Consider the following 26,441-nt stretch of genomic DNA (forward strand, 5'->3'; position numbering starts at 1 on the left):
TTAAATATATAGTCCGCTTAAGAGAGCACCCTCAGAATTGCTGCTTCGTGCTCCCTTATTCGAAGTCACAAGAATATCCACAGAATCTAGTCTCAAGTGAGTAACAACACGAATACGTTGGAGTGCCGCAGTGGGTCATTATCCTATGGGCAAAAAAGGGCAACTACCTGGGGCTCTCCAAATAGGGCCCAAAAACCAATCTTTTATTTGATAATATTTCTTCCCAAAAATCCCTTCGAGAAAAATGTTTGAAGTTAGTACCACGTGATATTATTAACCGTTTGTACTCGATTACAATATCATAATACAGTATTGCATTTAAGAATCGATAAAGTAATTTTCTGGAATGATCAACAGAGGGAGCCAGTAATAAAACTCCTATCCATGTCAAAAGAGCTCATTATAAAACTTTGTTTAAAAATTAAAAAAATAAAATAAAATAAGAAAGTAATGGTAATTCTGTTTTTTATCTCTATAGTTTGTTAAGTTTTATGATAATTAAAATAATAAAATATAATGGAGGAAAATAGAAGTTCATTTTCTGCTTAACAGATGGCGCGACTCTACGAGTTAAGAAAAATATCATTAATTCTTCCCCAACCTAGAGAACGCGATATATTTTCAGGGGTATTTTTAAAAAAAGAAGCTGGCAACATTGTTGCTAGTCTCTCCCGGCATTATTTGTTTTCATCCCTAATAATTGCTACCATTTACCTTAAAAAGTCTTCAGATTGGTTCGGGAGAGATTAAGGTGATGGGGCCATATCTCCCGAACCAATTGTCCGAAAACCCGAAAAGTTCTACTTGCCGACCCGCTGGCAAGGCACGAACCCACAACCAAGTACCAATGTACATTAGTTCTATCCACTCGGCCATCGTTGGCATCGTCAAAGGTAATATGTGGGCCGAAAAAGGGAAACATTGAATTATTATTTATTTTAATTAATAAATATATATCTAAGAGAAAACTTTTCAAAAAAGTAGAAATATTTTCAACTTTGTTTTCAGTCGGATTTCTGCGGAACGTTACGTCATTTTGAATTTCGGCTCTATTTTCGGGGTAATGTCCCAGGCCTTAGCATCTTCTATAGCTTGGTAAATTGTATTATAAAGACAGAAGTAAAAGTAGTGTACGAAATAGAAATTTTCCACTTTTCCATCCCACTATATAGTATAAATGATTAAATAACTGTATTTAGTGTGTTGAAAATACACTAAATATTACTGTATTTAGTGTATATACCGTAAATATAGTATACAAATCAGCAGTATCGGATTCCAGACGTATTTTAAACAAGAAAAAACCTCTCGATAAGGTTATTTTTCTAGTTAGGGTTGCCAGATTTCCCGGTTTTCCACGATACCTGGCAACCCTACTTCCATGCCAAATTACAGCTCAATGTTTTTTTAAATTCACCGTATAAAAATATCTGTAAAATTATCATCTTTGATAAATTAATCAAGCAAATCTTTATCAAGGTATTATAATAAATAAATTGAAATAAAAATTGATTTTATTCCTGATTTGCTAAATTTAACACGAGATGGCGCGCATAACCGTCCACCTCTACCGGAATACTTAATATCTCATGAATTAATTAGCCTTAATGTAGCCTGATAGGATTGATTAGTAAAAGATTATCGGGTTATTAAATTGATATTGATTATTATTCATTGGATTAAATAAAATTTAGACTCGAAGTTATTTATTTATTTTTTTAATGTCAGAAAGTTCTGCCATATTCAAAAATTATCAAATATTTAAATTCGGTTAATAATCTAATTGTTAGTATTTATTATTAGTCAATTGCAAATGACATTTATACGATTTTATTATATATTTTGGGCCCCTTTCGCTCAGGGCTTTCTGACTGCAACGTATATTTTTCACCCATAAGCTTAGAAATATAGTTAATGCATACGTATGACACATTTATATAAATGGCTCGTGTTACAAATATACGAAAAATTCGTATTAATGCTACTGTTTCGGGAGAATAAAACGAATTTGTTACGGTTTATTTATATCTTCTACTGTTTAAACATTTATTTAAAATAATATACATAAAAGTAGTTAGTAGTACTTAATGTGTTTAAAATGTTGTTGTGTAATTACAAATTGTACAATTGCTTTATACTTAAGTAAAAGTGCTTTAAATGGAATAACTGCAGTGTATCCCGCATAGAACAATAATAATAATTACGTATTGTCTCCGAGATTGATCAAACACTGCGCCCTGCTCCAATACTCTGATCATTCTTAGTTGCCCTGTAGATCGGCCTTGAGAATGACTAAAACATGGCTCCCTGTTAAACAATAGGGAGCCAGAAATATTACATCTTAGAGACAAATATATATATATATATAATATTTCAACTAAAATTTAATAAAATAAAATTGTGTAGAAGCGTGAAGTTTTCATTGTTTACGAGCAGCAAAATGATAAGTAATAGCTTTTGTACCGTAGCAATTACGTTAAAACAAAGGAATTGTCATTATATCTTGTTAAATCTTAATATAATGAGAAATATATTATTAAGTTACATTTTTGTACTACTACATCATCATTTCATTAAGAAAACCATACGCTGTGGCGTACATATGGGAAGTGATGCGGGTGTTTCGTTGCTCGACAGATGCTTCTTTAAAAGAGGAATTGATAAATAGATAATTTTTAAGTATAGAAGTAATACAAATTTCCATTTTAAGTAAAGGTGGGAATCGAAAATGACGTTAATGAATAAATTTGCATATCATCTGTTTTGCAAACTCGTAGAAAATTACAGTTTTCAGCACACCCGTAACGACTTCCTCTCACATAAATATAATAAATTGATGGTTGAAAATAATACATCTTTCTGTCAGGTACGTTAGTTACATCGGATAATACTTAGAGTATAGTGACAAAGGAGGAAACATAAGCCTCTAAAAGCCTTACCGTGACTGCAATGAATAAAGGTCATTAACTGAACCTCCAATGACTCACCAACGAATACAGTCACACACACAGAGTAAATTGCATTCGATCTCTTACACTTGTTTCATGACGTAGGGTTTTTGTATATATTAAATCGTTCCAGTTTTGTTTTATCCATGTGTAAATTTAATAAAATAAACAAGAATTTCGAATGTTTTTTTAACGTGTACTTAAAAATCAAATTTACCTAGGAAAACTTCAGCAATAATTATACGTTTTTTTGGGCTGAAATTTCCCAAATTATGTCTGATAGATGACTGGTGTGACTCTATTGTTAACAGGTAAAGTATGATTTACAGGGGCATGACACTGAACCTCTTGTATAGTTAATGGGTCCTCCGATCCCTAAGCTTCCCGTATCTGGTCTCGATTTTCATCTATCTGATCATATACAATATACGGGGTGGTTCCTAAGTAGAAGGGCAAACCTCGAGTTGTGATTAATGCCAAGACAAGAAGCGAAAATGTTCCCAATTGTTATTAGTTAATCACGTCACTGCGTAACAATAGAAAAAAAAGACCGGTAAGCTTATAGTAAGTTGTCTGGAATAATCGCCTTTTGCCATATGACGAGTCAATTCCGAATGACACGAAAAAACTATATTAACAGTACAAATTGTACCGGTAACCATGGTTACATTTGGAAAACTGACCAGACAATTTACGACTCGAATACTATCCCTAAATAACGAAGGTTACTATTTGCCTGCATAATTTAAAATTGCAAATTTTAACTTAGACATTCGTTAACTGTAATTATTCGTCTAAAACCGAAACGTACTGTACAGTCGACTCCTCTATAACACTGTTGATAATTTCGTTTTATATGAATTCCATGTTGTACGAGTTACTTAGATTTTTTACAAATACGTGAGCCATTCACAGCCCGGCACATGTATTTGTAAAATGTAAGTGACTCGTACAACATGGTATTTATATAAAACGGAATTATCAACAGTGTTATAGGGAGTCGACTGTACTTGAGGCCTTTCACGAAGATACTGGGATGCTTCAATTCCAAGATTTATAATAGACGTAAGTAGCGGGCATTATAATAAAATCTCGTCTAGGCCTGTTCCTTTAAGGCCTAGGTGCAATTTCGTTATAGTGTAAGTGCGTTTTTTTTTCTATTAGAAAGACAATAAAATCGTCAGTTATGCCACTGTTCTTACCGGGATGAGAAATAAAACTTTTGGAGACGTATTAATTTTTTTGAGGCCCCTCTAGACGACGAGGCCCTAGTGAACCTATTGGGTAATCCGCCATTGTTAGAAGTGTATTTCTACAATAAAGTTCTTTCATTCATTGTTTTATTTTTTAAATAACGTCACCTGTCTCTCTGGATGGCAGTTGAAAAAAAAAATCCGAGAAAATCTCGGAAAAACGGAACATCTGGCAACCCCCGTAGTAGATTAATCGACGGAAATGTTTATCAATTAACTGTATTTTTAATAACTTTCGAAGTTTTACTAATTAATTAGAACACAGCTTAAACACTAAGTTCAGCGAAAATAAACGAAAGTCGGCCATTATATATACTGCGCCTTCGGAATATCCCGTGTGAAATCGGCTCATCGTCGAAACACCCGCTTTACCTATGGTGGCCACCTGTTTTCGGTTTTGTTCTTTTGTTCTGGTTTCTACCCGACAAGGATCGATAATCGATATTGTAGCGTGGGTATAGAGTCGGGCGTCGAGCCGCGCTCTCTCTATCGATCTCGCAAATAGGATTAAATGCGAAGCAAACAACTGTCTTCTCCCTGCAAACACGAAAACAGTTTTGATCTTATCGATCGAACACCGGACGACGTCTCTGTCGGCTTACATCCCAACGAATATGGCCGTGAGGACAGTTTCCACTGAAGAAATCGCCAAACAGGTTACAAGTTGTCGGTTCGCACGGGCAGGATTGTCGCAGCAACAATCGGCCCGTGCGAATCGGCCGCAGCAACTTTTTAAACTGGAGCGCGTTTATATTTGTCTAGAATTTCATAAGACCGTATTTTAATAATAATAATAATAATAATGTCAATTGATCCGTTAAATCTACCCTAAATTTAAATCGCGGCGTTATCTTCACCAGCGACTTTAATATTTCGGTCGTTAAAGAGGTTTTACCTTCGATAAAAATTCAAAATGAAGGGCACGCTATTGTTCTCTGGCACGTTTATCCGTCGGCCTGGAAAATATTAACTTGAACGAAATTTTAAGCGCGTGTAAGCCAATCAATACAACGCATGAATTATTCACGTAGCGAATGCGTGCCTTGCCCCGAATGGCAATATCGATGTGTCACAGGCAACACGTTTGCCTCGTTCCAATGGGTAATTCCTCCTCGTCTCCATCTCCGCCTTCCACAAAAGGCAAAGTAAAAAAAGTGCCTAATCTTTCCTTATATCTTTCTAATAAGTAACTTGTAAAAGAAGGACGTTGCTCCTTTCTAAACAGACATGGAACCACACAGGAGGAATGCCATCACTTACCTTTCTGGATCTAATTAACCTATCTGGAGAGGGGTTTCTTTTCTCTGTAAATACTAAGATTTTACAAAGAATAAATAGAAAAATGCCAAGAAAAGAAATGCAGTCAATATATTTATTGTGTTTCTTTCATGCACCAGGCTCCAAATTTGTGTAATTTAGAATTAAATTAGGAAGGAATTGTTATAACAATCGATGCAGATACCAACAAAGGATCGTATACAACAACGGATAGATATATAATATACTGCATAATTATACAGATTGATATTTCTATATATGTATATATATATATTTTTGTATATATTTATATAATCTTACACATAAAATTTTATCTTCTATCTATATGCTATACAAAGGATATTTCGATATTTTTTTTTTTTTTTTTGCTGACGTGGTTAAACGACGGAATATCGACAACTTAATCAAGTTGATAGAGAAGATAAAAGAATAAACAATACAAACAAAGCCGTGAAGTCTCGCGTGACTTTTGCCACGAAGATATCAGAAAACGACATTCATAGAATATCGACACAACTATTAACAATAAACAACAGTTCTTTTGTTTGTAAGACGATCGTTGCGTATGGCGTGGAGGACAATTTCCACGACTTTTTCGATATTTAAAGATGAATAAGGAATTTCAAGAGGAGGCACAACCCAATTCTAGACATTAATACACGGCTTCGAGCTTTTAACTTTCGGGTAGAGTCGTCGATTTTATCGTTTTTCGGATGGTTTCGGGCTAGCGGGTACCAACGTAATTTTCCCCCCTATTCTGATTAGTACACCTACACGAGGAGGGGGAGGAAGAAAAGAAAAGAAAAAAAAAAAGAATATTGTGCTTAATTTGCGGCTTGGCTCCTCTTCGACGTTCCCTATTCTTCTTCGTTTCGGTTGTGGTATTTTGGGATGGATTAAAATCGATTTAATGGAGTTTCTTAAATTTAGAACGGGGATAATTTTCCTCCTCTTCTCTCTCTCTCTTTCTCTTTGTCTCTCCCAATTTTTGCGGTGGTCTGAAAAAACAAAATGGCGTCCGGAAGAAGTGAAGAAAGGAATGGAAGGAAGTGGATGGTGCCCGTCTCAGTCCATGAAGCCGGTACTGACGAGTTTGTCCAGAAAGAATTTGACGTCAGCAAGTTCCGAATCCCTAATTCCCAGTGATTTAAGGAGGCTCATGTCTCCGCTCTCCACCGCCACGAAGACGTTCTTCAGGTGTTCTAAATCGGTTCTCATCAGGTGCAACGCTTTCCCGAAATCTTCGATGGTCTCGCTCTCTGAAAGAGAAAACAAATTTCATTTATTTAAATGGAAACCGGGAGTTTATTTTTTTAATCGATAAAGTACACTACCCCCACATACAGTATCGGATATCGAGCGTTTCTTCTCGATTAAATACAATAGGGTATTGTGTATCCTCGTCTTAAATTACTCTACTCACAAGTATTTACAATAATGAAACTGAAAAACACAAAAAATTGATGTTAAGAGGGGGGTTGACTTTAGAGATGATTGGAAGTGAAGATCACATAGTATTTTCTCTACGGTGTCGAAGAATAATCGTGTAAAATTTGCTGCGGGTATGGTATAGGATCCTTTAATTAACACTTTACTTAATTTACACCACTTCTATTGTAGCTATACACCTTCTGCTTATCAAAACAGTCCTGGAAATCATTTTTATAATGTCTTTAATGACTTCTGTAGCCGCAGTTTCCTTCTTATCGGAAAAGATGAAACCTTTCGGAAGCGAGATCAAAGGATAAAGGGGTTGACAAAGCATTGTTATGCCGGTCTTGGTTAGATATTCATTAGCTAGAAACGAGTGAAGGGTAAAAGCTGCAGCGACGAAAACCCTCGATGACATCACAGAAGTTAGCTTCCGGGGAATTGCTATGACAATTGGTTATGTGTGTGACATTTGTCAAGCACAGACGTGTGGCTGAAGAAACGGTTTACTTTGAAGATGTCTGTAAACACTAGCTCTTGTATGGTGCCAGAGGTAGACCAAGCCCGTTTAATCTTTTAATGAAATGCTTAGGGTGTTTTTTTTATTAATAAAAGCAGCCTTAAAGATTCTATAACAATAATTTTATAGGGGTATGAATTAAGTTTTCCCCAGCTCATCTCCTCCTCTTTAAGGCCCCAAATAGGGCATTCCGTATAAGTTAATACCAAAATTCTCACAAATGAATTACGAAAAGGTTTTATCCTTTGTTATTATCCATTTTATTTTGTGAAAGGGTGTTTTCTGTTGTCACAGAAACAACAAATTGTTTGGGTATCACAACTTTAAGGTCGATAATTTGAATGCATGCATGTTAGGTTAGCATTAACTTAACAAACAGCATGTACTGTACACTGTATACTGTATATATTTATACTAGGAACACGCTATAAAATGCTCCATTATTCTCACATGATTGGTATAAGGTAAGAAGTCCGCAACAATCGAAAATTATATTAAAATACCATAAATAATGACGTGGGTGAATCACGTGATTGGAAACTTACTCGGTGTTTAGTGACGTAAATACCGTTTCGTGTACCGTTAAACTGGAGCGAGAAGCGATTGGAGTGACGCGATTTCGACGCACGCGTTAAAACTTAATTCCACTTGCAAGTTTTAAGCGCTGACGTCACAATAATAGAGTTCATCCACTACGCTGGAAAGTGCGACAGCGAATCTAATTGTTTGATGTATTCGTTTTTTAATCGACACTTTGGCGTAGTCTTAGATTCTTCATCTTTGTCGCTATCGCTCGTCGCTGTCGCTAACAAAAATTGGAAGTGGAATCAAAGGCTTAATACGTTTACGCGTCGAAGTTAGGACATAATAAAGTAATGGAAAGAGGTTATACTGACCCGATAGAGCCACGGCTACTTTCTGCACTCCTCCAAGAGGCGCAAGAGCATCTCTGGCTTTGTTTCCGAACAGTTTCTCCAGGTAGTTGGGTCCGTGGTTGGCGAGAAGCGTCTGAAGGAAATTAGCAGTTTCTTCCACCGGAGGTCGCTTGGCTGCGAGAAGAAAACGTAAAAGATCAGACACGCGGGAGAGGGGAGCGAAAAACTTCTGAGAAATTAGAAAAACTCCGAGACACGTTCCCTCTGGAGAAGTAAATACGAGAGCGATCGCAATTCGCTATCAAATCTCGCTCTTAAGTGACGCTCCACAGCCTCCGAGCGGCTGTGGGGTCGTCCCCAAACTCCCGAAGCGAAAAGAGAGGGGTTCTGTCCTTCCGAATGGCACGGATAAAACGGAAGTAGGAAGAGCAGTCGATCGGAATTACTACCGCCCACGAAATTCCATCGCGCGACGGGACCTCCCCTCGTCGATCGTACGCCTCCAAACATCATCCCAACGCTCAAAATGAAAGGACGGGGAAATTCGGGGATGTTCGGAGAGTAGGAAGAGCGAAAGACGAAAAAAAAAAAACCCGTCTCGAAAGTCCATATTGGATGCCAAAGATCTCTCAATTGTCTTAGACAAAGCGACTATTTTATCGCTTCGTCGCATCTTACGCCCGTATCGTAACAAAAATACTTTACTCGTTGGGGCGGTCCGAAGAACGGAATGGGTGGAGCTACGACGTGGATTGGACGGAACGAAAACAGGAAAGATCGGAATGTTAAACCGAAGCATATTTTCTAAGGAAGAGCGGAAGTTAAGTTGCGAGATTTGATAGCGAGAGATTTTATCGCGGCGTGGAAAATCGCGATCAAATCTCCGACCAGGCCGAGCGAAAACGTGTAAGACCGACTGATCCTTTTCGTAAAATGGCGTAAAATGTTCCGGAAGAGAACGAACAAACATTTAAACTAATAAATAAGAAGTATATCATTAAGAATTTAAATAATAGAAGTAGTTAATGGACGGTTTAATATAATGTAAGACAGTTAAATTACCGTAACAAGAGTTCACCAATTTAATCTCTTTACAATTTAATTTAAAGATCGTTGCCGATAAAAATCATCCCACTTCGTTCTAACAAACATCAGACTACTTATATACAATTTGACCATAGATTATTACACCTCTTATCGTCTTTTGTCCAAGGAAAGACCATTATAAAGATAAAACGTTCAGAAGATATTAAGGTTGTGGGGCCGTATCTCCCTAACCAATAAACCGATTTTCTCGAAAATTTCAAGAAACATTCTTCACTAATACCCGAACCTCCGTGCAAATTTTCAGAAATTTTTGACAAAGGGTATGCGAGTTATTAAACTTCAAAATAGCGAAGAAACATCGTGCCTCCCGCAGACACGCGCTCTAATATCCATGCATACTGAAAAAACCCCCAAATTTGGATGAAATTGGTCGTCGTTTCAAGGTCCTTCGAGTCCTAAAATGTCAAAATGTTGGGGGAAGGTGGTCATTTTTTTGACCGATTGCCATACTTTCCTTCTGTTATGTAACAGCCTTCGATAAACAAAATTCTTTTAGAATAAATTCGGGAAAGATATTCATGTAAATTTATGTAATTTATACATGAAATTGTAGTAAAGTTTGCGTGTTTTTCATGTATATTTGAATAAATACTATAGATACAAAAAATTTTCCTCTAGTACACAACAAAAGAAGTGTCATAAATTATGAAAACATCGCTTAAGACCTTACGTGGATAAAAGTGCTGTTTAGATGATTAAAAAAACGGCCTGTGGAAAAAGAAAAGCTGGTGTAATATATAGAGGAAGACACTGAAGAAATTACAAATCGATTAAACAACTTAACAACATAAACAAGAAGTAATATAACGAGATTAAAAACTAATTACTACAAACGTTCGGAATCCTCTAGATTTTTGGAAGACAATTAAAAATAATACGTGAAAACACTAAACTGTTTATAAAACAAACTTTTTTTCTATAATTTTCAAGATGAATGACACTGAATTTGTCAATTTAAATAATTTATTTAATTTAAAATATATGCTCTCCATCTCTCATTGCCCCTGTAAATCATACTTCTCCTGATAACAATAGTTATGCCGGTTCTATCTAACTCTGTACTGGAAAAGATCGCCTATTAATAGGGCCTTATATATAGTTAATTGGGGCCTCTTAATCTTTCCGTATCTGGTCTCGATTTTCATCTATCTGACTCCATTCTNTCAAGATGAATGACACTGAATTTGTCAATTTAAATAATTTATTTAATTTAAAATATATGCTCTCCATCTCTCATTGCCCCTGTAAATCATACTTTTCCTGTTAGCAACAGTGTCGTGCAGGTCATCTATCTAACAGTTTTCTGGGGAATATTTTTGAATTGAAATAACGTAACTTCCGGTGAAAACCGGTAAAAGTCAACACTGTACACTGGGCTCTCTAATTCAAATTTGCCTGGCTCCATGAAATAATAAAAGCGCCAATATCTTTAGAACAGTGTTTCGGACTACCGCCCCTTTTAGTGTATATCTTTTTTTATTTACGTATTTGTTTCGAAATGAATTGTTGACTCCCTTGTCCTGCAACACCGCTACCATCCCTTTTACCTTTCAGCTTCCCCATGAGTCTTCTATCTACCACAAGAGACTTTAATTCCGACTGCTTTAGAAATTTAAACATTTGTATTATTAAGATCTAATCAGTGAAAACAGCTGTTGGGAGTGTTGAAAAGATGGTTCTTCTCTTTATCAGGATACATTTGCCAAACAGAAAGAGCATAGAAATCAATAAAACGCCTTGAGAAAAGATTTTCTTTCGACTGAATACAAAGAAACAACAGGACAGAAATCTCTATTGTTTGCAACGATAAAAGTCCACAGTCCACTCTAACATTTGGCCTTACCCTTTCCCTGTGGCATTGTGTATCTTCATAGGGTCTAGGAAAATTAGTGTTGACTTTGAACATTATTCTTCGGAAAAAATATGTTTTGGTAAAGGATTAGTTTAGGACACTCTGTTGGTGGGGACCCCAGGCAATTGTCCTTTTTTTTCTCGCATAATAACGCAACACTGCCTTTCTCTCTTTAGGAGACGAAATCCTCCTTTCCTAACGGAATTCTTAAAAGAATTTAGGGATGAATTGGACGGAAATTTTACTTTAATATTGTAGTTTAATGCCTCGCTGTGTGCTCGACTGACCTCTACTAAGACCGCTTCCGGTTGGTCAGAGTTGCCACTTAATTGTCAGTAGTCTGTTACTGCTCTGGCAGTGATTGGTAGAGGCTCTTCTCGGAGAGTCGTGACCATCTGGCGTTATTACATTCCCCCTCGAGCAGGGAAGATAAAGAGGCACGTGCCCGTTTTTATGTAGCCAGATCGAAAGCTCGGTATGGAGCATGCAGTCAATAAAAGTAAACTACATCATACAGTGGCGCATTATAGCTTCACGGAGCCCAAGAAAATTCGAATTAGGAGGCCTCACGTACTGTACAGTGTTGACTTCAGACGTATACCTTCCAGGGAATATTTTCTTATAATAGATTGATTTGGTACTCCGTATTGGGTTTGCTCGTGGGATAACGTCCAACTGTGGGATATATCTGGTATACGTTTTAATTAATATTCGATTTTTTCCGCCATTCTGCAGCCCCTAGGTAATACCTGCTCTCGACAGTCCCGTGTAGCCAAAGGGCATAGGAAAATGGGTAACGAATGAGCAAGAATACACTATAGAGGCGGTAGAGAGAAGGAGAAAAGGAAGAAAAGAACAAAGAGAGACCGACCACTGAAGGGATGAAGGAGTTCTTTTGAATGGTCTCGTTACATTATCACAGAACGTCGTTGCAAATTGCCGGAAATGTCATTTTGTTTGGCAGTTTCCGCTTTGTTTGCTGCATATTAAGTAAATACACTTAAAGATCTGTAGAGGTGAGGACTAAAGGGTGAAGGATTTAATCCTTCGCTACAGATCAAGCTCGACAGAGACCATTCCTCTCAGCATAAAAGAAGAAAAAGAAGAAGAAGAAAGAACTCACTCCACTGTCGACAGTACGATCGCTTTCCAACGGCGTCAATCATTAAATTTTAATGTAAACACTTTTAAATAGTTCAAAGGTGTCGTCGAAACAACAAAAGACTCTTCACCATCCGAAAAAAAAACTGCCATTTTGGCAATACATTAATAATGAACATCCAGTTTTGTCAAGAGAAACTTCGAAGTATATTCTATCCTTTCTTAGTTCCTATCTTCAAGAAAATGGGATTTTTCTTTGTTTATGGACTATAAAAGTAGGGAGCCATCAACGTCACACAGAAATAACAAATACTGTATAGAACTGAACAGGGGAAATTTCAACGTCTCTTGAGTTTCAACAGAAACAAAGATTAGAGACGAATAATTAAATTAATAAATTGTTATTTAATTATTTAATTTTGGTTATTTTACAGAAGAATTGCGGCAATTCTAAATATATCGTTTCACACTGAGTTCTATTCGCAACAGGCTAAGTTAACGTCATTAATGACGCCATTTCCGGAGAATGTTTGTGTTTAGTCGCTGGCGATCCAGTTTTATCGCTAGCGAAAAAAAAAATTCCCACCAATCAGAACGGCGGATTTGTTGGCATAAAGAGAGGAAGAGAGAAAAATCCAAGATGGCGGAACGATTTTCGACTGGTATAAGCGATGCGCCATTTTTGTTTTTTTTTTTTTTTCTTCTTTTTAATTAATAAATAGATGCGAGATAACGGAATAATTAATAATTTACCGTTATCGACCATCTTTTTAGATCGTTATCGCTATCAATTACGATATCTCGCAATAAGCTAGCGACAAAAAGAAAATCGCTTTCGCTAGCGATTGTCTGTGTAAACTGACGTTAAAACGCGATCGAATTCCATCCTCCGCCTTCACCTAAATATTAAAAAACACGTGTAAAATCTACATCAAACCTTCTTACGGGTTGGTAATCCCGGCTACTACGTCACTATTTACAGTAATTACGAAAAGAATCCGGTCTTGGTGACCGTCGTCGACTTTAATTTACTGAAATTTAAATCAAATATGGAGTAGGGAAATGCTTTCTAATGATTAACAAGTCGGTGGAGTCGTCTAGGAACACGGGGCGGTGAACAGAAAGCGATTCTACATTTAATGAAGTAATTAAAAATGTGAAATCGATCGTTCAAACTTGAGTTAGTTGTATGAAATCATTACTTTTTTACTGTCGATGTTCCTAATTTTTACTGTCGATGTTCCTACTTTTTACTGTCGATGTTCCTGCGGTCTCAATGATAATCGAGACCGCAGGAACGAGTGGGAATGTACCGTACAGGCCTGCAATTTATAAATTTTAGGCCTGTACAGAACAATTATAAAGTAAACAGGCTGACGAGAAGCCTGAAAGTCCATTAACGTTTGCTACCGTTTCACGTAAATACCTCGAAATAACGACGTCCAAGTTGCAATTTGTTCTATCTTTACGCCGTGTGAACGGCACGGCGACGAATCGACCAATCAAACAAGAAAGAGAGGGTCATTATATTCGACAATACACACGCGCGTGTGTGTATGGCTAGTGTGGGACGTATACGAACGAGATTTTTTTTAGAAGAAATAAGAACCCATTTCGTTTCCAATTGTCTGGATTATGGTGCACGATACTAAAACAGAAGAGAAGAGGACATATTGTAAATGGATTTGGTTTAAATAATTCGTATAAGACTCTGACAAAAGGGGAGATTTGGCAGCTCGAATGACGACGTAACCGTTGCAGCCAGTTGTTAAATGATCGTTACGACGTATGCATACGTTAATCCTCCCTCATTTGTCAAAATATGATTGACCTTTACAGGAAAATATCGAATGTTACGCCCACGTTATTCGTGACGTGACTCGTAGAGAGAAGTTAACGACAAAAGAAGCAATTGTTGCAACAATACACGTATATAAAAACTGGGTACACACGTACGGGTAAACTCGAACAGGTACCGTACACCTGTAAGTGTGATTCTCTTCCTACTAGTTCTTTCGATAAAATAAAATAAAGTAAAACGTAACTTTCGTTTAACATTTAACACTTTTACGTGTAATTATTATAGCGACTATTGTTTTAATTTTGTAACCATAGCAGCACATTTAAATTCCGTATTGTGAATTAACAATGTTGTACGATACGTTTTTCGGATGCGGGCCTCGTGAATTTCGGGATTTAAACTTATGCTAATGATATGCAAATTAGTAAACGGGCATAGAAAATTTATTCTCGTCTTTACGCTAGTCAAGTTTTAGTTTGAAATGTTCGTCACGTGTATCAGCTTAATTAAGGCGCCGTAATGACACGTTGCAGAAGAAGACAGGAAAGCCAAATTACTTTCCCAAAACACGAGGGAGACATTTTAGGACCACGTGGGTTGCTGGTTGTTCATTGCTATTCTAATGGGTGGTCCTCCACGACTGGTTTACGATACTCGAAAGATTCGTGGCAATCTCGTAAGATTTCGATTTCGATAGCGAAGTGGCAATACTTATCGCCCCTTCACACACACACACATACTAGCACCCAAACGTACAGAAAAAACATGAAAATTTTGAAAAATTTCTTGGTGTTTTAAGTTTAAAAATGTAAAAAATATTGGGAAGAAGGGTATTGATTGACAATTGCTCCGTTATACATAAATAAAAGTGACACGAGAGCCAATAAAATCCGGTGTAGAGACGTTGCTACTGTACTAGACGCCATCTTTGTGGTATCTTACTTTTAGATTTCCTACTATCCAACAAAGAAAGAATTTGCATTGCAGAACACCCCAGTTTTCTCTTTTCTATTGATTTAAGTACAATCAAGCGTGCAACCCTAAAGAAAATACTCGTTACCCAAGGCTTCGATGCAGATCAAATTATAATCATGGACACAATCTATCTAAATGCCACGACATCCTTTTAAATAAGCAACCGATAAACTGCAAAATTGTGTTAAGGCAGGGTTGCTTTTTATTTATGAATCACACCTGTCAGGCTATTGTTTTGAGCTGTAATTTTAAAATATTGCAGCTTAACAATGAGGTTAAGGATCCTACTGGAGATACACACGATCCTCATTATCTCCTCACCCCCTTGACCTTTAACCGCCAAATTTTAATAGCATCGACCCTCATATTAAACAAACCTTCCTGTAAAATTTCAGAAATTTTCGACGAAAAGAACAGGAGTTATTAAGCTTCAAATAGGGTGAACAAAAATCGTACCCCGCTAAAATTACCCCCAAATTTTTTTTGCATTTCTCGACGTTTCAATGTGTCCTATGTCCCAAAAAAAAAAAAAAATGTAAAAATCTTGGGGGTTTGTTTTTCCTCCGTTATATATATATATATATAACAACCGGGAAAGTATTAATAAAAATTGCATTTATTATAAATTATTGCACGGCTTTAGTGTCATGTCGTCTCCTCACGACAGGGAAATAAATCAATTAGTGTATGTATTCCCGGTTTATTTTAACCTTAAAAATGTTAAGTTATTCGTCCGTTTAATTTAATAATTAAGTAAGATTTTGGTGTTAAAATCTACTCATTTTTTGGCGTACAAAAAACAATTGCATTTTCAGTATTTTCGCTCTTCTGTCGCAACAAAAGAATAATTCGATTGCTTTTCGCGTATTGCACCTTCATCAATCTTAATACTTTTGACTGGATCCAACGAATATCTGTCACATTCATCAATCTTAATACCTTCATCCGGAGCCAAAAGTTTATGGCATTTCCGTGTAAAACCAGCCGTAGCCGTGTGAAAGTGATGCCAACTTATTAGATTGAAGACGTTCTGCTCTTCTTCTAGTTATAGAATTAGCTGACACACCCGACACTACGACACTACCACACAGTATAGAGATGGTCGCGTGTGGGATAGGACTCTACCTTCAAAAATTAACCTTCTTTATAACAATTAATAATGTAAAAGTTATTTTTTAATGTCTCATAACAAGGGGAGCCTTATACAATTGTAATTTCGTGGTAACGTGTCTTTAGTATTTCTTAAACACGACTATTTTTAGCCGGGAAAGTTACGCAACTCGTTTCTGTATTTTATTAATCGTTAAGTAAATAATATCAATGGTTATTGAGCCTCTTTATTTAACAATGGCAGCAAAGAATAAAGGTTTCAATTGTATAGGTTTTTGGGAAAAATTCGAGAAAAATAGTTAATTTTATACGTTTCCTCACGTCCTAGTTATTTGTTAACAGTGTTACAAGGAACCGCCATTGGTAGAGGTGTTTACGAGAGGATTCTTCTGTCTTCCATTGTCTTAAGTGTTCTTCACCTGTAACAATCGTAAAACATGTTTACGTGGTTTACAGTATATATTGTTAAGTTCCTTTGTTTTGAGGTTTATAGTACACACAGTTAGTAAATAGTGTATCGATTGAAGATCGATATAAGATCGATCTTAATTACCGAAATCAGAGATAAACGCTGATCTACCGTAATAAAAAGAAAACAAAGGAAACGGCGATAACAACAGTTAAGGATTACTTATCTTCCAATTACGACGGCACGTGACGGGGTTAAAAAACGACGAGGAAAAATTCCATTTAAACACTTTAAATGCCCAGTTTTTGGACATTGAGAAGTCCATCATTCTCTCTCAGGAGGAAGGATAATGGACTTCATTTTTGGTCACGTGAAAAAAAAGGGGCGCGAGTCTTACCTGCGGTGCATAGTCTGGGGTCCTCGTCGTATCCATCGGGACAGTCGGGCGCCCCGTCGCACAGATACTGGATGGAGATGCAAACGGTGGAGTCTCCAGGACACCGAAACGGTTGAGTCGGGTGACATCTATCCGGATCCACTGTAACGAAAACACGAGAGTTAATTTATTAATTCTTTCTTCCCCTTCTCTTCCTGTTGTGTAGTGTACTCGTTTCTTTGCAGTGTGATATAAATATACAGTACATACGTATATATCATGGTAAGGGTGATAATTGGGGGATATTCCCCTGTCTCTTATGAATCAACGCTGGTGCTAATAATGTGACGTCATGCCCCTAATGCACTTAAAGATGGTTAATCCCCGTTGCAGAAAAGGTGTTAACATAACGCTCGCGCTTATTGGAATATCGATCGGGATTACCAAGTGCGTTCTATTCAAATGAGAAAAGTTAATCGAATTTGGGATTAACCTTCCTCGTGTGGAAACGTACGACGAAATAACCCTTCTTGGGATCGATTCCTTTCGAGTCTATAGCTTTCGTGTATTAGGAAACAGACAAAATTTGGATAGTGTGACGCCATCGGAAAACTCGAATGACGTAAAACAAAGCGCCAAATCGTCTCTTACCCTTTCGAGCAAAGGAGTAGGATCCTTCGATTAGAATCCTTTAATTGGTAATTTGATGTCTCGAAACACTAGGGACTTAATGTAAACAATAGAGACGTTTGTTTCCTTATAAAATTTAATAAAAATTGATAGTAGGCACCGTTATTTTTCACGTTGCAAACAAAACATCGATAACAATTCGTAAAAGCTATAAAGAAAATCGTGCTTTTCAAGTGTTATATCGATCGAGCGAAGATCGATTTCTATCCGGATAAATTCAATTATCCGGGTTTATTTATAATGCAACTCTGGTGACGTCGAAATCCTCCGTGTCGTTACGTAAAACGAAATTTAATACGAGAACAAATACATATAAATCGATATCCCGTTATCCGATTGGATGAACGACGTCGTTTCCTCCAGATGATGTCGGATTCGAGTTTCCGGCACATAATGAATTCGTTTCGTATAGTAAAAAAGCTTAACCGGATCCTATTTTCCCCCGTATATTCGGGGTTTTAAAGGAGATTTCTACGTAAATATATTGATAGAACTTACGTCACAGGTAATTCGTGGGCAAGTTACACGGGCGAGTAATCAGTTACGCGGGATTGTGTGATTAAGATGTCAGCGTAACCAACTTTTTATTGGCCACTAGATAATAATATTATTATATAATTAAAGGAAGAAGCAGTTGTTCGGCATTGTAAAGAAATCCTTTATCCTGAAAACCCAAGAGGAATTCTCCCTAGAGTTGCCATCATCGACAGAGCCATAAAAAAAGGTAAACGAGAGAAGAACGTAAGAAAGCTGAAAAGTAAAAGATGGAAGCCCACGTTGATCCTGAAGAGCCTAATACTTTGATAAAACAATACGTTAAACGTCCCTACTACCTTTCAGGTATACCGTAAAGCGGGCCTTTTCAGATATACCGGTACGTTTGTACCGGATATGATGTACAAAGGAAGAAATAACGGGTCAAATACAAATTCTTCTTTACTCCAGCGATTTTCGACCTTTTTTCAAAGGACTATCAACAGTTCTTTGTAGCAATAACGGATCCTTCTTGGCTTCTTGCCTACTCCATTAGTACGTTCGAAGGATCCGTTACTTCTGCAATTCTACACACGAAAAGAAGAGGTAGGAGAATGAAAAAAAGATTGAATTACATTAAAATTTCCTTTCGTAATTTAGAAAAAAAATGGAGTCGGTTAATTGCAGATGTACTGTGGCTGTAATTTACTCAAAGTGGTTTCCTTCCCGTTTAAATCGCCAGAAATCTGGTACGTCGTTAATAAACATCGACCGTACTAGTTCAACAACGATTCCCTAAACAATTACCGTAATATCGGTAGAAACGGGGAAGACACTTCGATAATTTTCTCCTTACCGCCGTCCTGGATCGTTCTTACTCGAATAACGAAGTTATTTCCGATTAACCGGAGAGCATTTCCATTAAATTTAACACTTATTGATATATTACGACTTGGTATTACGCTTGGTTTAATAAGTTATAGCGATAAACAATCAACTACTTACGTAGATGACACGTCGATGGTCGCCATGTTGTAATGACTGCCTCGGGAACTAAGTTCGGTGGCGCTTCGGGCGTACTAATTAAAATATATTAATAAATAATACTTTAATATCCTCGAGGAAACGTGCTTTATCTCCTCCCTAATCGGCGAATGAGTAAGCCAAAATTTTCTGTTTGTCCATTTTCCTACACACAAAGTACCACTCGTGTTCTTGTGTGTTTGATGTAGAGCAGAATTCTTTTAAAGGCCTTCGCGTTAATCCGTAATCAACGAGCATCTTTCGTTGCTATGAGAGTGTCTTCAGGCGGTGGCACGTTATCCTATGGGCAAAAAGGACAATTGTCCGGGAGGCCCCAACAACAAAAGGCCCAAACCAATCTTTTATAAATTCATTACTGTAGTAATAATATCGAAATTTAAACTTGGCACTATTTCTGAAGGCCTTAAATTGGAGAAGACGAAGAGCAGAACTTAATCCTCCAGAGGATCGAAAAAACCGGGGGATTTCCCCGAAAAAATGCCCGAAGTCAACCCTGTACGTGGGGTCCCTTAATTCAAATTTGTCCAGGCCCCAAGTAGCTATAACGCGAAGTCACTCTATTCCAATTGGACCAAAGGTACACCCCATAGAAAACCGGAACCGAAAGAGAAGGAAGTGAGGCGAGAATAAGGAAACCAATCATCTTCTATTGTAAGTAACACGGTACTGAACACAACACACGATGAATTAGCAAGGGGAGGACTTTCTGTGGGAAACTGGTCTCTATTTAGGTGTTACGAACGTGAAGAAAACCCGGAAAACTTCACGTGGCAAGCTCTTTGGCCGGGTGCCAACCCGCGACTAATTACCAGTGTTATCCACTTATCCACATGGTTACCGGTGGGCATCATTTTAGCGTGTGTACGGGTGGATGTGTTGGAATCTATTTCGTTTAATATCTTAACATGAAGTAAAGATTAACAAACGAAATTTGACACGGTGGCTTGTGTATAAAGGTCATTGATTCTATTAAATTTTCGTGGTTAAAGATCGAAGAGGTAAGGAGACAGAAGGGAGTGACGTGTCGTATCTCGTGTGGGGGTCGAACTTAATGAAAATTTTAATCGTTATTAGCATTTACAGTTTTTAAAACTCATCTCTATCCTCAATTCTTTTAGCTTTTTATTATAATTAATAATATAAAAGGGCTTGCAGCAATATCTTTTAGGTCTCTGTCGCGATGAACCAATCCAGTGAGTTAAATTCAAGTGGCCAATCTAATTAGCAACCTCTCGCCCACCCTTGAACTCTCGTACACTCTTTATCCGCAGAAAAATACGCAGCCAAAGCACTCGTTGATGTCACACGCAATGTAAAAGAACCTCTGGTATAAATAAAATGCCATCTTGGAAGAGAAATTCCAAGGCAAGTTTCCTGTCTCTTCTCTTTCCTAATGGTCAGGCGGATTTTAATCCTTTCTAGAGATGTCGGGCGGCAATTTTTAATCGTATTTTTAATTTATTTAATTTAAAATATATGCTTTCCACCTCAAATTAGTAGTGGCTTGCCCCTGTAAATCATACTTTTCCTTTAACATCAGAGTCGTGCAGGTCATCTATCTAACATCTTTCGGGGGAAAATTTTGTTAAAAAAACTACTAATTTCTGCAATTAATATACCAGAAAGGTGAGAAAAGAATCGAATGCATTGTTTTAATTATTTCTTTTTTAATTTCTTTACTTTTCTTTTTATGCAGAAGATGAAGTTTGCATATATTCCTGATATTTCCATCTGAATTAATTTCAATTTGCAATTATCACCGTGTTGTTTATTACATTAAATATTCTCCCGTTTATATTGAATTGAGTCTTAATTAGTCGTAGCATTTACATTAAAATCAATTCTTAATTCTAATATTAATTCAAGTAATTAAAGAATATGCATTTATAATTGTATCCTTGAGCATTAATTTAAAATATCGATAAATCAACATTATTCGCGAACTAATGGTCCTATTTTCCCGAAAATTTCTACAAAAATCACCCCCTAATACACGAAACTACCTGCAAAATTTTAGAAATTTTCGACAAAAGATACAGGAGTTATTAAGCTTTAAAGTGGGTAAAAAACAATCGTGCTCTTCGCATACACACCTGAACAGGAGAGTCTGCCCGATATACCGGGCATTTAGGTATACCTGACAGATATACCGGTACATGTATACCCGGTTTAACGTTATATTTTCATTCTTAATTCCGTAAATCCGGGTATAACCGAACTTTTGTGTGAACGTCCATTCAAATTCACAATGATACTATTGTAGATGGTGTGTGGTTAAGACACTTCATCCTCCTCTATTTTCTCTATTTAATTTGCAAAATCCACTGTTGGAAAACCAGAAAACCAAATGGAAACATCTTAATTTAATCAGGAAAACTGTTAAACTTTGTTAGATAGAAGGCACGAACGGTGTCATCCATCACGCCGTTATCGAGTCATCTGTTCTCTTTATACTTGGATTACAATAGAAGCTTTTTTGTGTAGTAAATAGAAGATGGATAAGAATTCGAATGAAATTTTTGATAAATAAAAGGTGTCGGGAATGATTTCCTTAAAAAATTCGAAAGTAAAAATCGTGTTAAAACCCTCAAATCTGCCATCGATTCTTCGAATGGTTTCTGCTCTTCGCCATGTTGGCGAGAGAATTTTACTCGCGTAACGGCAGAAAATTATTATTTATTTATCTATTTACTTATTTATCACTAACGTAAGACACGTCCGTATTACGGACTACTAAAAAGAAAAAGAACATACGAGCGTGGGAGGGGAGAGAATAGGGAAGTATGTACTGTACAGTACAGTACAATACAGTACGTATCATACGGTGCGACTGCCGTCTCGCTAGGTTTTGGGGGAAGAGTATAATACAACTCGTCTAAGGAGGACAAAGGCGAGCCATGACGTCGAAAGTACGGGTACTAGATCACGCGCCGGAATTCTCCCCCCCCCCAGTTTTCTCGGCCTTCATACGGAGGTTGGGGGTAGCTCTTGTTCCCTTCTCCACGTTCTCGTTTATAGCGATCCCTCCGAATTGGCTCCACGAAAATACGTAGCCGTTTACAATAGGGATTACGAAATACGGTATTTTACTCTTAAAAATCTTTCAATCCCGTTAAAGCGAATTCTCGTAAACGGGGGATTACTGTATTTGTTTACTTTAACGTTAACGTCCTTGTCCGTATTCCCAAATCCATCGATTCATTGCCTTAATCTTCTTCCCCCTCCCCAGGTCGGTCTGCCACTGGGGGATCAGCGAGATCAGCGATGGATCTTGGTCCAGTCGGAGAAGAAGGAGAGAAAAGATACGACGGAAAACGGCGCGCTAGTCCGGAAGGAAGCGGAAGAAAGCCGCAGTAAGGGGGGAAAAAAGACCAAGTCGGAAAGGGAGAGACGGAAAAAACAATGGAGAGAGCGACGGAAAGCGCTTTCTCTTAATGCCTAAGACGGGATTTTCTTTGGAATAGAAAGGAATGCAGACAATCCGGAAGGAGCTTCACCGCCCATACCGAGACACGACTCGTCTCGGTTACGTCATAATTAAGTCTTCCGGTCGTCCCCCCGCCGAAACGTTTCTCCTTCCTCCGGGAAAAACCGATCCGGCCCTTCCCGTGTTCTTCATAGGCGGTGATGGCCCTTCCCATCTCCACCTCCTTCTACGTTATCCAACGGGGATGGTATCCGGGGATCGAACGCCCCAAGCCTCCCTTCTCCTTCGTCCCCTTGGGAAAACTCCCCGAATATCGAGTAACGTCGCGTTAAAACGAAAGAAACGAGGAACTCCCCCGCGAGTCTGCCCGTTCTATCTTCTCTTTGCAAATTTATCTTTATTCCGGGTGGCGTATAAAGTTCGAATCTTCCTCGTCGGCATTGGGTCTAGTACTAGCGAGAGAAGATTGTCGATAGACACGTAAAATTACGTCACCGTTACCGTAATAGAGTAGAAAACTTTCCTCTCATCCGTGGAGGAAAGCGGAAAGAAGGAAGGCCTTCAAGTGTCGACGTCATAAACAACAGGTAAAACACGATAGTATTCGAAGTGTTTGTGATCTTTTCTAAGTGTTTGATCTATTTCGATGTATTTTTCTCACCTAAGTTTATCTCTTTCGATGCGTAAAGACGAAGAAATCACACACCCACCCAACCGCCCACACGCCCATCTTCCTCTTTCCTCCTCTTTCCTCCTCCTTCCTCTTCCTTTCTTCTCCTTCCTTCATCGTTATTTTCGATCCCTCCACCTTATTTTCTGTTATTTTGGTGGAAAACTCGAATGGAAGAGAGAAGAAACGGAGAGGACGAAAACGAATTGGATACAAGTGAGTTTGTCTATGAAAATTGGAAGGAAGATGGAAAGAAACAAACATCCACGAATGATTCTTCTTCCCGTCTTCCTTCCAACCTTCGTTCGTCGGAGTATTGTTTCTGTCCAATCGAACAGAAACAAAACCGATTGCCTTTGGCACGGACTCCGGTTCCACCCCCGCCGACTGCAGCGTGCGCGTGCAGAGAAAGGCCACCGGATCCGGATCGGAAGGCGGCCGATCACCCCGTACGAAACAACGGAAGAAATTGAGGACCCTTTCCGTTTCCGGGTGATTTTGGTGTCGACGAAAGCGCGCGGAGGGATGAGAATGAGGATGAAGTGCCTTTAACTTCCTTAAGATTAACTCAGAAGACGCCAATGAATGGTTCCCTCCTTTTTACCAGCACGTTTAATTCAGGCCGGAAGTCGACGGTGTGGTCTTTTAACCTGTTTACCCCCTTTCTTATCGGGGGATGACCGACGTCGTTCTCTTCCGATTCTCCTTCCGGCTTGTTTTCTCCAACGCAATTTGCTAGAAACCTTCCCCGTTCCTTAAAACACTCCCATTTCCCCTTTGGGATCTTTTCCCGGTTTGTATGCCTCCTGGGACGGAGGGCACGCGGATCCTATGACGTATTTCCGGGCTTTCATCTCACCCTTTTCCCAAATACCGTTTTACCGCCGTTCGTTCGTCTCTCGAGAAAAGTTTTCCTTAAATTTCGTGGAGTCGGATGGAGGCTCGAAAATCACGACCGTCGGAGTAAAGGTCGAAGGTCACCGGATTACGTCCCGTCGCGTGCGAAACCCGCGTTTTTCTATGGAGGTAGAGCGCGCGATCCTATCGATCGAGAGGATCCGTCGGACGTAATAGTCCCGTAAATCGGGCCGACGGGTTCGAAAACGACCGAGGAGAGAGGACGACGTCCCCCCTGGGCCCGAATCCAACCCCCCCCACTTCCGGAACCGCTTCTGTACCCACGGGACGTCTTCTACCACTCGATTCTTCCTGTTGCCCACCTGTGACTAAACGGAGGCGCGAAGGGGGTCGTCCCCCTTCGCGCCTCCGTTCGGAGAGGTGTTGGAAAAAGTGGGCGGGTCGTTGGCCCGCCGAAACGAAAATCGAGCGAAGACCGCCTCCGGCGCATCGGGACGGGGTTGGGTTTTGGCGGAAGGGAAAAGGGACTTTGTGGAAAAAGAATCGCGCGCGCCCCGTCGGCCCGAGTGGGGTGACCGGTCCCGGAGCGGCTTCGGCGGGTACCGGGTCCGGCGCGAGCGGCGCAGGGCGGCGGAATCGAGTCGGAGGCGCCGATGGATCGGAGGGAAGATTTAGGACCCACCTTCTCTCTTGACGTTGGCCAAATTTCGGTGAAAGACGTGCGAGAAGTCGATGAGGTAGGCGCCTCTGGCCAGTCCGAAAAGCACGAAGACGAAGACGTCGACGCGAGGAGCCCCTCGGATCATGGCGCGGACGAGATCCGTCGACTGTGTCCAATCGAAGAGGGGGAGCCGACCGACGTATCCGTTATTTTCCGGAGCGCGTGCGATGCGGTTCCTGTTCCGGGAGTCGACGGATAATTCTGCGCCTTTTAAAAATTCCGGCCCACCTTTTAATCCCCGCCGATCGGAGCATGCGCCGGCGCCACCAATAAACGGCGCCCCGCCGGCGTGGGCGGCGCCCGCCGCATCGATCGCGTCGGCGCGCGCGGACCGGGAGCGCTCCCGACGCCGGAAGTGGGCGGGCGGGTCGACAGGAGGGGAGGAGCACCCCGACCCCCACCGCCAGAAACTCTTCCGTGCAGGGCGACAGAACCCCAGCCTAAAACCTTCGGGACTCGTCGAAGTCACCTTAGACAAGCAGAATTCAATTGGTAAGGGGAGAGGTGCGACCCAACAACCGCAGAGCGTAAAGAGAAGGAGAAGAAGACATTACGGGGTGGAAGGAGCGAACACCTGAAAAACTTCGGATAATGGAATTGAATTGTGGGATCGGAACCTTGAGTTGTTTATTATTCCGGAGTTGAGAGTCGAACCTACGATAATAAACGAACCTTCTATCGTGACGTAGACACTTGATAGGGAACGAGGAATTAGGGCCCCAAAGTACAGTACAGTGTTTGCTTCAGACATTTTTCTACGGAGGAATTATCTGTAGGAAATGCTTTCTTATAAAAGACTTGGTTGAGGCTCCGTATTGGTGTTGCACCCAGACAATTGCTCTTTTTTACCACGCGCCACTGGGGAAGAAGAGAAAAATCTTCGTTCCATTCTCCAATTTCTTCTATCTTTTCCTTAATATATCTTCAAAAGATTAATAAATGGTTCCTTCCATAAAGTAGCCAACGTTCTTTCGTCTGGACAAAGTCGACTGGGGAATTTCCCTATCCAATTTGGTCGACTCCCAAGAATTCTCCTATCTTAAAAGGGATCCGATCAAAGCAAAGGGATTTTTTTAATAATAAAAAGATGGCGGCTCTTGGAGAAAACGTGAGACGAATGAACGGATGGGCACAAATATTAATGCAGTGGAATCGTTCCTCTCGGGGGCTCACCCTAACACCACCGATAACAATAAACGACCCGCGACATATACGGGGGAGGAAGTAGATTATGGGGATAATTCCGGTTTAGTTGACTGAGACGATAACGGGATTAAATATGTAAACAGTTAAACGATTTATTTATTACTTGCACTTGTACAGTACATTGTACTGTACAACACTGTACGCGATTTAAGGATAACCGGGAGGAGTCTATTGCACTAATTTACATTCTTGGGCACCGGACGGTAAAAGGGGGAACGTTATTTGCTGGTTACGGATAATAACCGTGGCCTTTCATCGATATAATGGAGAGGGGTGGAGAATTGGGGGATTTTTCCCTGGACTTCTAGGGAAAAT

General features: G+C 39.2%; 1 protein-coding gene across 1 annotated transcript; it reads right to left on the minus strand.

The window, feature by feature from the left end:
* Positions 1–5,559: 5,559 nt before the first annotated feature.
* LOC111639013 (IDLSRF-like peptide) lies at positions 5,560–25,132 on the minus strand. The gene is made up of 4 exons (XM_023384790.1): positions 24,882–25,132; positions 17,058–17,198; positions 8,327–8,479; positions 5,560–6,738 (listed from the first exon to the last, which is right to left on the minus strand). The coding sequence occupies exons 1-4, from the start codon at positions 25,003–25,005 to the stop codon at positions 6,545–6,547; spliced, it is 612 nt and encodes a 203-aa protein (XP_023240558.1). The 5' UTR covers positions 25,006–25,132; the 3' UTR covers positions 5,560–6,544.
* Between the last annotated feature and the right edge of the window lie 1,309 nt (positions 25,133–26,441).

This window comes from Centruroides sculpturatus, unplaced genomic scaffold, assembly GCF_000671375.1.
Source record: "Centruroides sculpturatus isolate CEXI.00-Female unplaced genomic scaffold, Cexi_2.0 scaffold1288, whole genome shotgun sequence".
NCBI lineage: Eukaryota > Metazoa > Arthropoda > Arachnida > Scorpiones > Buthidae > Centruroides > Centruroides sculpturatus.